This window comes from Artemia franciscana, chromosome 11 (assembly GCF_032884065.1).
Source record: "Artemia franciscana chromosome 11, ASM3288406v1, whole genome shotgun sequence".
Lineage (NCBI taxonomy): Eukaryota > Metazoa > Arthropoda > Branchiopoda > Anostraca > Artemiidae > Artemia > Artemia franciscana.
In genome coordinates this window covers 1,774,174-1,787,448 of record NC_088873.1, presented here as the reverse complement: position 1 = coordinate 1,787,448, position 13,275 = coordinate 1,774,174, and the positions used below count along the sequence as shown (strand labels likewise).

General features: G+C 35.6%; 1 protein-coding gene across 7 annotated transcripts in view; it reads right to left on the bottom strand.

Annotated features, from left to right (window-relative positions):
- LOC136032671 (protein SSUH2 homolog) overlaps positions 1–13,275 on the bottom strand; it is a 285,984-nt gene that overhangs the window by 196,592 nt on the left and 76,117 nt on the right. For all 7 annotated transcript variants that reach the window (XM_065712965.1, XM_065712963.1, XM_065712959.1 and 4 more), the window contains exons 2-3: positions 12,260–12,361; positions 4,765–4,970 (exon numbers count right to left, since the gene is read on the bottom strand). In XM_065712965.1, coding sequence (XP_065569037.1) covers positions 4,765–4,970; positions 12,260–12,302 — 249 coding nt within the window. In that variant the 5' untranslated portion in view covers positions 12,303–12,361. The remainder of the gene's footprint in view (positions 1–4,764; positions 4,971–12,259; positions 12,362–13,275) is intronic.

Sequence of the window (13,275 nt, the reverse complement as noted above, 5' to 3'; positions counted from 1 at the left end):
ACTCCGTATATGAAATGGGTTATCCCCTCCGCAATCCCTCGCTCTTTACGCTAAAGCTTTTAATTGTATTAAAAAGCAGAATTGTGGCAAAGAGTCAAACTTTAGCGTAAAGAGCGAGGGATTGCGGAGGGGACAACCCATTTCATATACGGAGTAATTTCTGTTCATTTTAAGTTTTAATGTCGCTCCTTACTTTCAGTTAAAAAAACTAGTTTTTTTTATGTAATTTCTGAACGTTTTTGAATTAATGCATGTTTGATTTTGGCTCTCCACACATAAATTATTAAAGTGAAATTTGCATATTAATTCCTTTTTTGGCTAAATGGCTTTCTCTTAGTTTTGATCAGACGATTTTGAGAAATAAGGGATGGGAAAGGAGGCCTAGTTGCCATGCAATTTTTCGGTTACACAAAAAGGCAACTATAAATTTTTATTTTTAACGAATTTTTCTATTAGTAAAAAAAAATACGTAACTTAAGAATTATCTTACGTAACAAACTTTTATATTCTTTAATTTTTATTATGTATATGAGAGGGTTTGTACCCTCGTTAATACCTCGTTCTTTACACTAAATCGCAAGTTTTGTCCCAATTCTTTAAGAATGACCCCTGAATCAGAAAGGCCGTAGAATGAATAGTTGAAATTACTAAAAATACTATAGCATAAAGAGCGAGGTATTTATCTCCTCCTAAATACCTCGCTCTTTATGCTAAAGTATTTTTAGAACCCCTCACATGCGTAATAATCTCTGTTCGTTTTAAGTTTCAATGCTACTCTTTACTTTCAATTGAAAAAAAAATTTTCCATGTTTATTTTTTCATTGTTTTTTTATAGTAATTTTAGAAAATCCTGCGCCCTTTTCATTGAATTTCTGTTCCCCCATGACACATTTCTCCATGGAAAGATCCTCCCACATAGCCCCCTCCCCTCAACCCCACCCCCAAAACCAAAAAAAAATCCCCTGAAACCGACTGTACACTTCCCCATAACCATTATTATATGTAAACACTGGTCGAAGTTTGTAAGTTGCAGCCCCACCCCCAGGGACTTTGGGGGAGTAAGTCATTCCCAAAGACATAGTTATTATGGTTTTTGACTATGCGGAACAAAATTGCTATCTCAAAATTTTGATCTGTTGACTTTGGAGAAAAAATGAGCGCGGGAGGGGGCCTAGGTGCCCTCCAATTTTTTTGGTCACTTAAAAAGGGCACTAGAACTTTTCATTTCCGTTAGAATGAGCCCTCTTGCGACATTCTAGGACCACTTGGTCGATACGATGACCCCTGGAAAAAAAAAAAAAAAAAAAAAAAAAAAAAAAAAAAAAAAAAAAAAAACACGCACCCGTGATTTGTCTTCTGGCAAAAAATTCAAAATTCCACATTTTTGTATATAGGAGCTTGAAACTTCTACAGTAGGGTTCTCTGATACGCTGAATCTGATGGTGTCATTTTCGTTAAGATCCTACGACTTTTAGGGGGCGTTTCCCCCTATTTTCCTAAATAAGGCAAATTTTCTCAGGCTCGTAACTTTTGATGGGTAAAACTAAACTTGATGAAACTTATATATTTAAAATCAGCATTAAAATGCGATTCTTTTGATGTAGCTATTGATATCAAAATTCAATTTTTTAGAGTTTTGGTTACTATTGAGCCGGATCGCTCCTTACTACAGTTCGTTACCACGAACTGTTTGATACATCCCATTTATCCCATCTCCTTCCTACCTTGCTTTCGCATATGAATGTAGATAATCAGTTATAAATTGGGCAGATCCTATGATTCTTCTTCCAGGAAAGAACAAGCCCTGGAAAACATTTCCAGGGAAGAGTATGCAAAAAAAAAAAAATGATTTACCAGCTCTCATTCCTCTTCAAATTACTTTTTTCTTAATTAGTTTCCAAAAAATAGTTCTTGTATATTTTGGTCTTATCCATCTTATCCATCCCACCTCCCTCCCACACTGCTTTCGCATATGAATAAAGCTAATAAATTATGAATTGGGTAGCTCCTATGATTCTTCTTCCATGGAAGAGCATGCCCTGGAAAAATATTTCCAGGGAAAAGCATGCCAGAAAAAAAAGATTTTCCCACTCTTATTCTTCTCCAAATCCCTCTTTTCTTTATGAATTTCCAAAAATTAGTTTTTACATATTTTAGTCCTACAGAGGCCTACATCATATCCATCCCACCTCCCTCCCACCCTGCCTTCATATATGAATATAGCTAATAAATTATAAATCAGGAAGCTCCTTTGATTCTTCTTCTATACTTTATTTCTAACTTCCGGCAGCCCTTACACCGGGATCAACTCTAGATTCTCATACCTGGGGAGTTTGTATACCTAGAGGACTGTGCTTAGCCTGAATTTGGACTGTAGCTGGCTTGTAAAATAACTTAAAAATTTCAGTCTCTATGGTAAGTTTCAGATTAATACCTCAGTGCCCCATTTCTATTAAGTTGTTCGGTGGTCAAAAATTACATGTCATTAGGCTTTATAAAGGTAGTAATTTTGTGGAAGCAACTTCAATTTTTCCATTAAACAAAACTTTTGAAAGTCTGAGAAAAGTAAATGCTTCCACAGAAAAGTTCTACAGAAAAAAAAACATGAAAAGGACAACATGGAATCGTTTTGAAGCATGCAATATCCACATATCCAAAGTAAAAGCACAAATATTTGGAAATAAAAGCTTCTCAGAAGAGAACACGCGATGAGTAAAGCGAGATTTGCAACATTGATTTCGTAAACTTGAGAATTAATTATGGAATGAATTAAATTATCAATTCACAGCATCAAAAGTTGAGGTTTTCAAACATGAAAACTGCTTAAATCTTTTCGCCGGTAAATTTCAAATTGGGGAAATACAAGCCAAGGACATTAATATGTCATTAGCGTGAGCAAACTAAAAGTTAATTAAGATACGCTCGTTTTGTATTTTATATCCCAAAATGTAAACTTTTATCTTCTGGAAAACGCGAGAAACATCCAAAATTTAATTATCTAGTTTAATTCGATCTTTTCACTTTCAGACTCCATCAGCATTTTTCGGGTTATGCAAAAACTACGTTATAGTCACACTTGAAGAATAAACAAATATTATACACAGCTACAATATGGCCTGCCCTGTCTAATTGGTTGGTGGGGGGTGGTTCAATATTGAAGCCTGACTTATTTTCAGTCGTATTTAAAGAGACATTTTGGTGCAACAAAACATATTTAACCTCAGCCAAAAAAGAGGTTTTATTTTTGAACTTGAGAGTTCAGCCCCAAAAATTGAAAAAGTTGCTTAGAGTTCGTAAAAGGTGAACTTGAACAGATATGCAGAGTGACAAGTCTTATAGAAGCCTTTAGTCTTTTCAATGGCTTAAGATTCTGCACAGAAGAACCAATTACATGGAAATTAGGATTTCGTACTTTTTGCTTTCTATTTTTACACAAAAGAAGCAACCAAGGGTTATTTGTCTCTTCAGAAGTTGTAGGTATTTGAAATAATGTGACCAATTTAATAACTAATTGCCATGTTGAAATTCAATTTCAAATTTAGATACGGTCATAGAAAATCAATAAAATAACTACATTAAAATCAAATGAGAGAAAAAAACTAAATAAATTAAATTAGATAAATTAAAGAAAAAACGAGATAAACCAAAACTACACACTAGTGTCCAAAAAACTTTTTTTTATTAGGTTAAGAATTGAAAATGGATTCTCTAAGAGGAATATCAAATGAAAACTCCCTGTTCTTGAGCCATCCTAGCAAGTGGCACACTGGAATTGAAATCCTTTTTCCGTAAAGACAGAGGTTTGAGTTTTGGTGTCACTAGTTATTAGGTTTGGAACGTTTGCCAGTGTTGTCATTCTGTAGGCTCAGCAAGAGTTAACTAGTTATTAGGTTTGGAACGTTTGCCAGTGTTGTGATTCTGTAGGCTCAGCAAGAGTTGATCCAGCCCTAAAAGGGAACCTGGAGAAATTTGGAGAAAGTAAACAGGAAGGGTATGCGTAAGCACAGGATGGCTGGCCCCAAACCCCCCTCCCATTGTACTTCCTGGCTAACGGATCTTGAAACGGAGTACAGAACTGCCGGTAGGGACTGTAAAGTCCAATGCCGCATTATTTTTGTTTCTTTTTTTTAATGTTCAATGGCCATAAGGGCAGAGGGGTGTGTACTTTATTGGAGCTGGAGGAGCCCAGTGAAGATTGATATAAAAAATTTTCAGTTGTTCTAGCTGAGTGAATATCTTGATAATTCTATGCACTGAATTGAATTAAATTGTACCCTATTATTTCGTCACATATTAATGACCGAAAATGTTTACAGATTTTTCAGTTCCCACGATTTGCAATAAATTATAGTGGCTGATTTAAAAACAAAACTATCTCAAATGTATCCCTCTAGAACATATAGTATCGGCCTAAATTTAGTAGAAGAGGATTGAAAACGATCTTAAACGTGGGGTTTGAAACACAATTCTGTTTTAAGAAGAGGCAGTGGCACACTCAGAAAATATTTACGGGGGGTTTGACCATGGATCCCTGGGCGAACCAACGGAAACTTTTTAAGATTTCTCAAGAAAAAAAGAATTTCAAGGAAAGATTTGAAGCTTCTCAGCTGAATTTTTTTGTGGGGGACTATAGCCTCTTTACACCCCCCTTGGGTGCACGCCTGAGAAGAACAAATATTAGCTTCTTTCTAATGTAAATTTATGATAATTTTGGAAGGCACTTTTATGGGGCCTGACTATAGTCTAAAAAGATCAAATATTTACGTGATAGGCGGACGTAGTAACTATTTTTGTTATGGCCATGTCTTTCGCTGCACCACGACCCCAGCAACATTTTTCAGCGACAAACGATAAGAGCTGCGCTCTGGCCTGGGCTTCTGTCAAAGGTGGAACTGTCGCTATAGGTGCTCTTGTTGTGCCCCCTCCTTCAGGAGATTCTTCAGCTGTATCCGGAGGAGGTACGCAGACGCCTATGATGAAAAATCAACAATCAGTTATGTACCAAACAAAAATTGGTATAGATAGCTCACAATTGAACAGTTCAGTGGCCAATTGGACCAAGTTCATTAAATAAACAGTGAAGAAAATTCAAAAGCAACGTTAACTGTTGATTTTTTATGATAACACGGTTATAAGTCGAAGGTTTTTTCAGATACTAGTAATTTTTGATTATTTATAAGTGGAATGCCTTTATTGCTTTAAAAACTGGCTTCCATTCTATCTATTTTGCGGAAGCAATAAAAAAATGATAAAACGATAGAAAAGTTTTCTTGAATAAATTTTGCCTTGTGTTATCTTTTTCACGATTGTGGCTAATTTATGATATTTGTTTCACTCAAAGCATGCAGAGGAAGAAACAAAAATAGAGTAGAAACGAAACAAAAATATCAAACTTTCCCCTCTGTTGTTAAACTTTTGACCCATAACGACTTTTCTGTTTCATAATAATATTCATGGGTTTTTAATATCGCATCCCCCCCCAAAAAAAAGAAAAATCAGACAAAAATACACAGAAAATTAAGATACTTAGGTCACGGTAAGCAGGGAGTACAATAAGTAGCCAATAGGTAAGCAAGCAAGTATTATCCCCCCTCCCCAACTAAGTAAAAGCCACTTTATTTTGAAAGTGGAGTGTCATCTAATCTACAACCTACAAAAGTTTTTTTTTGTCGTCTGTGCATACTAGGTCTGAAAATGTGGTAAACTTTTTTTCCCTAGGGGTTGAAAAGTTTGAAAATCAGAATATGCACAAGAAAAAATATATGGAGTATTCTCGTCTGACTTCTTTGAGCAAAAACATAAATATTAAAACACATGGTTGCTATTTAAACAGCTTCTGCCTATGTTCTAATGCAGGTATAACTGTGGGAAAAGCAACATCATATACTCAAAAAAAAAACCTCTCTAAGGCCAATGAACTAGCGAAATATCGTGTCAGTTTCTTGGCTCGTTTTACCTCCCGGGTTGCAACTCTTTGAACACCTTGTAAGAAAGATTTAAACCTTAGCTCCTATATTTTTTCGCGTGTGGCTTTATTTCCCCGTTTATCCACCTGGAAAATTGCCCCTGGAAAATTCCCCAGAAACCTTTTACTCCACGGGAAGTTTTCTCTGTGGAGAGTCCCGTCCCCCAAAATTCTTCCCTTCCCGCAATAATAAATACTATGTATAAGCAATGGGCAAATTGCATTACTTTCAGCCCTTTCCCTAGCGGATATGGGGAGTCACGTCATACTCAAAGGCATAGCTGTTGGACCTTCATCTATGCTGAATGCAATGGCCATTTCAAAATTTTTATCAGATTTCTTTGGGGGGGGAATGCGTGGAAGAGGGGCTAGTTGACCTACAATCTTTTTGATCAGTTAAAGAAGGCAACAGAATTTTTAATTTCCGTTCGAATGAGCCCTCTCCCGATCTTCTTGGGCCACTGGTTCGATACAATTACTTAAAAGAACTTAATTTTTCGCATGCTGACCAATGGTTTGTGTTGCACAGATACCAATCTCCTGATTCGATGTATTCGGCCGAGAGTGCAATGCATGGTTTGTGGCAAATCATTCGACGTAATTACCCCCATAATATAATTACCCCTAGGAAGAAAAAAACAAAAAAATAAACACACATCCTCCATCTTTTTCTGGCAAACAATGCAAATTCCATATTTTTGCAGCTAGGAGGTTGAAACATCTACAGCAGGGTTTTCTGATATACCGAAGTCTAATTATATTCTTTTCATTAAAATCGTTTGACCTTTTGGGGGTACTTCTTCCCTTTTTCGAAAATTTGGCAAACTTCTTCAAGCTCGTAACTTTTGATGGGTAATATCAAGCTCAATGAATTTCATAAGTTTAGAATCAACATAAAAGGTAAATTCTTTTTATATACCGATTGTTATCAGAATTCTGTTTTTTAGAGTTTCAGTTTCTATTTGGCCGAGTCGCTCCTCACCACGAGTTGTTGCCACGAACTGTTTGAAAAATTTTAGCTTGTAAATTAGAATACAAACAACCCATCATAGTTTCTTAGGAAAATAGTGATGAGATATGGTTCTTAGACTGTGTCAATACTAACTAATATATTTTGAGACCAATACCCCAACACAAGTTAAATCCCTTTCCACTGCTTAATCGGTCGTGTATTTACATGTAAACTAAAATCTCTCCCTCTCTCTCTCTCTCTCTCTTTCTCTCTCTCTCTCTCTCTCTCTCTCTCTCTTTCTACCCCCCCCCCCCTTCTGTTTCTCTCTATCTTGAGCTAATTTCTCTATTGGTCGGTTCAAACGTTGTGGGAAAGACTGCAAAGATGTATTTAATTACAAATACAAATCACTCATTGCATCAAGTAATGAATTAGTAATTGAAATGCATTTCCGGTGAAGTAACTTGAACTTCATGAAACAATAGTAATTTCAAATACAAAATACCCATTAAAATCTGTATTTACATGCAAACTAAAACCTCTCTCTCTTTCTCTCTGTCTCTTTTTATCCCCCCTTCCCTTTGTCTCTTTCTGTCTTGAGCTAATTTCTCTAGTGGTCGGTTCAAACGTTGTGGGAAATACTTTAAAGATGTATTTAATTACAAATACAAGTTACTCATAGCATTAAGTAATTAATTAGTAATTGAAAATACATTTCCAGTGAAGTAATTTGTACTAAATTGCACAACAGTTATTTCAAGTAAAAAATACAATACTTATTTCACGAAGCGTATCATTATGAAACAATTATAACAAAATTCATTACCAAAGTTTGGAGTTTGCCTCCGTGTTTGTCTCAACACCATCACTGTCGAAATTAAAAAGTCATCGGAATCGGTCACTGACACTTTATTGTGCTTAGCATCACAATCAGTCAATTGATCATCAGATTTGGCTAGTCAAATCTGTTTCATTTCGTCACAAATCACATCAATGATTCGGTCGCAGATAGCTCTCGGTATCCATCTTCCCTTGAAACCATGATGGCTTCCCTTGATATTGCTAGCTCCTTAAAACTAGTTTAACTTAGGTGCGCTGTAAAAGCGTGTGTAAAGCAGTTCTCTAAACCATCCAAGTTCGCTTCACAAGAGCTTATTCATGCTTGATAGAACAGTCTTGGTTCCTGTCAATCATTTTCTTTATTAGTGTAATCAACGTGAGCTGCAGTTCTTATCCCCTTGAGTATGCAAGTGCCCTGGCGACAGGCTCAGTTACCTTGGCATACTCCTCAAGAAACTCGAATTCAGTTGCTTTCAATTTCATTAAGTTTGGTTCGGTGTAAACTTGCCCTTATCATGTCCCTCATTTCGACAATCCTTTTCACTGCCTCATGTCGAGAATTCCACCGAGATGCATTGGGAGCAATCAGCTGCTTTACATTAAGTTCTGGACTTTATCAGAGGCTTTTGAGCTTTGCCTTATCGCATTCAATAGTGCATAAAACTCCACATTGAAGCATGGTACAATTTTTTACGCGGCACATTTGAAATGGCTGTTTCACTATCTTTACTTGTAACAAGATTCAGGGTGTGGGTCGCACAACGGAAGTGAGGGGTGTTAATAAGCATTCACTTCCAGATTATTCTCTTTCATCTGAGTTTCTTGTCTCTAAGTCAAGACAGTTTCTAACTTAAACGATTACTGAGGTGTCACTTACTTTCAGAATGTGTCAATTTCGCAATCCCAGATAAGTGGAATGGTTTGCCCTTCAGTGCCCGCCATTATTGATGATGATGATGACTATTCTTTTTTTTTGCAACTTTAGAATTTTCTTCTCAAAATCCCTCAGAAGAACGGTTTATCCAGAAAAACAGTGAATATTTTCAAAAACATTGCTTAATAGAAAAAAGTAGCTAGGAATACTGGGAAAAGTGAATTTTTATTTCTAATTAGTAGCAAAGGTTTTTAGAAAATGCTTTTCTTTTCTTCAGTGCAAAGAAGCTATGGCCGACGTTTGGCTATATTTTGTATCTTTAATCATGCAACTATGGATGTAAAGAGCTCTTCTATAATTAAGCAAAAAAGATAAGGGAAGGAGGCACCCACACAAGGGAAAGGGGCCATCCGGTCCCCCTCCCCAAAAAATTTATATTACAAACGCTTGTTTCTACATTTTCTAAATGATCAATATAACTTAATCCACTGACCTATTAAGGAATCCGGAACTATGTTTTGTGATACTATAGTAATAAATACAATTTCAGAAGGATATTGGGAAATGTTAATTTGTGTTTGACTCAATTCATGTTTGCTTTCTAACGGACTCTGAAGGAAGCTTTCTGTGATTCTAATCACTGAAAGACCTTTCAGTGCTGTCTCCAACTATTTTCTATCCTGATTAATTCCAGGACACTCGGCTAAAGGAGTTTCTCGTTTACAACACCCTAGTGGGTACTTGGTTCTGGTTCTAATTTTCCCGAAGAGGCACTCCCTGGGAATATTTTAATGATGTAATTGTTCACATTAATATTATATAAAAGTAATTTAGCCTGAAAATAAAGCAGAAAAACCACCTGAAGTTGAATCCAATATGAATTTAAGCATTTATAATAACCAAAATAGGAAAAAAAAAACACTCTTGAAGTATCAGAGTTTTGTATGACAAAAACCAATTTTAGAAACCAAAAAGATGAAGTCCTTTTTTGTTTTTAAAGGGCTATTCAATTGACCCTTGGCTCGGAATGGTCAAGACAAGGTCAAGTACAATATGGGTATTGGTGTTATTTTATGAATACCTATTTTAATTCATTCCCAGTCAACTGATTTAAGTTTTAGAGTCAAAGAGGCTGTTCGCTTGAATGTCAGAGTGAAATTCGAAAACGACCTATGATTCAATTAGAATAAAAATTTCTACAGCTATGGTTTCTTCTCGACAAGAAAACGTTGAGCGCAAATACTAGTGAAAAGAGAATAAGTCAAACAGTTCACGGTAAGGAGCTGTAAGAAAGGAGTGACTCGGCTCAATAGTAACCAAAACTCTAAAAGACGGAATTTTGATATCAATAGACAAATCATAAGAATCAGCTTATTACTCTGATTCCAAATATATAAGATGCATAAAATGATTCAAAAGTTACAAGCCTGAGAAAATTTGCCTGATTTTTTTAATTGGGGGAAACATCCCTTAAATTCAGGGGAACTTGATGAAAGTCATACCGTCAGATTAAGCCTACCTGAGATTCTTGCAGTAGAAGTTTCAAACTCCTATATAAAAAAAATGTGGAATTCATTTTGTATCCAATTTTGCCAGAAGACAGATCGGGGACACGTGTTCATTTGCTGTTGTTTTTTTGTATGTGTTTTATTTTCTCCGGGTGACCGTATTATAATAGTGGTCCTAGAAGATCGGAAAAGGATGCATTCGAACGGAAACTAAAAGTTCTAGCGCCCATTTTAAGAGACAAAAAAGATTGGAGGACAATTGGCCCACTCACACGCCCATTTATTCCCCAAAGTTATCTGATCAAAATTTTGAGATGACCATTCTGTTGAGTGTAATTAAAAGATCAAATAACTATGTCTTTAGGGGTAAGATGACCCCCACAGTCTGTGGAGATAGGACTGCAAGTTGTGAAATTTGCCTATTGTTTACGTATAGTATTTGTTATTGGGAAATAATGAAGTGTAAAGACGTTTTTGGGGGCAGATTTGTGCTTAGGGTCGATATCCATTTGTAGAATCTTCCTTGGGGAGGGAAATTTCTGGCGGGGGGTGCGAATTTTCAAGGGAAAATTTTACACTGAGGAGAATTTGACAGAGTTCTTATACGATTTTGCCAACTCAGTTTTGCCTATGGAGATATTCATTCAGGAGGAAATATCCGGGGGCTATTTCCACGTGTTCTGATTTCCGGAAAAAAGTTCCAGGGAAGAGAGCATTTCCTGAGTGATCGAGGAGCCAATTAGAGATTAAAGTCTTTTTCAAATGAAAATATACTAAGGATAATTTTTCAGGCTGAATTGGCCGCAATAATTTTAAGGGGAGGGGGATTTTCAGCGAGAATGGAACTGCCTGGGAAGAACTTGAATGGGAGGGGTGGACTTGATATTGGATGAAATTTTCTTGGAGAAGTTTCCCATGAGATGAGGGGATTTCGTGAAGGGTGAGCCAGATTTACCTGCATTATTTGAAAAAAGAACAGAAATTAAATAAAAGAAAACAAGTTTTTTAACTAAAAGTAAGGAGCAACATTAAAACTCAAGACAACCGGAAATTATTCCATACATGAAGGGTTTCCCCCTCCTCAATACCTAGCTCCTTATGCCAAAGTTTGATTGATTGTCCGAATTTTTTTTTTTTTAAACGGCCACTGAAACACAGGAGCCGTTTAATTAGAATATGAAGCTTTTTTAACAGTCCTAACAACTTTAGCGTAAAGAGAAAGGCACCGATAAGGGGGAACCCTTCATATGCGGAATAATTTCTGTTCTTTTTTAGTTTTAATGTTGCTCCATACTTGAAGTTAAAAAACTTGTTTTTTTTAATTTAATACGTGTTAAATTAATATTCCTCTATTTCAAAGAAAGTCACACTTTTTTCTCTTTTTAAGTTCATTTTTCTATTTCTTTCCCTTTCTTTTCCTTTTAAAAACTTCTTCCTTTGTTTTTTCTAGCTATTTTACCCTTTGTTTATATTTATTTCCTCTTTTTTTCCTCTTTATTCCTCACTCTTTCAAAGCCTTTGTCTTTCTTTTTGTTCTTCCTCGTTTTTTCATTATTTTTCCTCTCTTGCATTTTTTTTTCAGCGTTTAGTATTTGAATACAAAATGAAATCCCAATCCAAGTGTTGCTAGAAAATTAGTGTGAAAATGCTGTTCAAAAGAGCATCTTTTCTGAAGATCAGCCTGGGATTGACACTGGCTCTTTAACTGAACAAGCTATTTTAGGAATTTTAATATATCAACGATAAATTTAATAGTTATCTCTTAAGGAGGTTGATATGATGTTAAATGGCATTTGGTACTATAATCACGTTCTTCTTTTCAAAAACTGTCTAATGCAGGCACAAGATAAAACTGTCCTCAAGGCCATATATAAAGGTCTGATATTATCTATAATTTACTGATTCTAATTCATATTTTTTCCCAAAACTTACCCAAAAACTGATATCTGTCCTCTTGCGCGATAGCATAGTAAATAATTATTCTGTACAATATTGTCAAATCGAGCCAACGCCTAATTTTTAAAACCCAGTTTGTCTTTGTTCTTTACCCTACCCCTTCCCCTTTCTGATTGTTTCGTGGGATGGAATCATATTTGGTTGGAATGATCACATATACTTACTTGAATCATATGAAGTCATTTCATACCCCGTCAGTTGGTCCATCAAATCAAGAGGAGGTGCTGAAGGCACAACAGCATCCTCCGGAACCTCAGAGGAATGACCTAAAAATAGGAGTAAAATTCAGCTAACTTTGCTAAGATTTGTCTCTGGGAAAACAAAATGAATAAATGCCTAATTTACTCAGCGTTGATTGAAATTATTCCAATAAATTTTTATAAATTGTAGCGTCTTGGTGCTGCAGTGAGTTATTAGTAGTAGTAGTAGTAGTTCAATAGCCAATTGTAATTATTGAATTGCAATCAAAAGCATTTATTGAAGCCTGTTGCAATTAATCATTTTGCTGATGGTGCTTGGAACTTAATAAGCTAACATCCGTCCTTATACAGATAGAAAATTCTTAGAATTTGTATCTATTAGCAAAAGCTGACAACATTTTCAGTTGGTTTCAAAGGCTCTGTGGGCTTGTAAAAACATGTTTTATTTTTTTTCCTAGAGCACAATAATTACGCTTATTCAACTAATCCATTGCAATTAATTTTAATTAGCGGCAATAAGCTCTGTTGAACTCTGTAGTGGACTAAACCCCTTGGAAAAATCATGATATTTTAAAGCTTTTTTGGGGTTCTAGTCAAAGCTGTCTACTCTACTTTTTTTCTTTTTAAAAATAAAATTTTAAGGATACAGCTCCAACAGGATATTTCGGCTTTGTTCCACCTCTTACTGCTACTAAACTACACCTCTTTGCATCTTCTTTCATAAAAGCATAGTGTTATCCTGTTAATTTACAATTATAGACGCACTAGCAGGATCAGGGGCGTCAAACAACGACGGAGTATGGGGTGGAATTCGCCCCCTCTCTCGAAGATTTGGCAAATTTATGATTTTGGGGTATTTCCATTTAAAATTGGTTTTTTGATATTTTTATCAAAAAATTTGAAATAAGAAAAAATTCATTAAATGTTTAAAAATCATCCCTCACTTCTTTTGGTATGAGCATGCTCTTACATTCAACCTT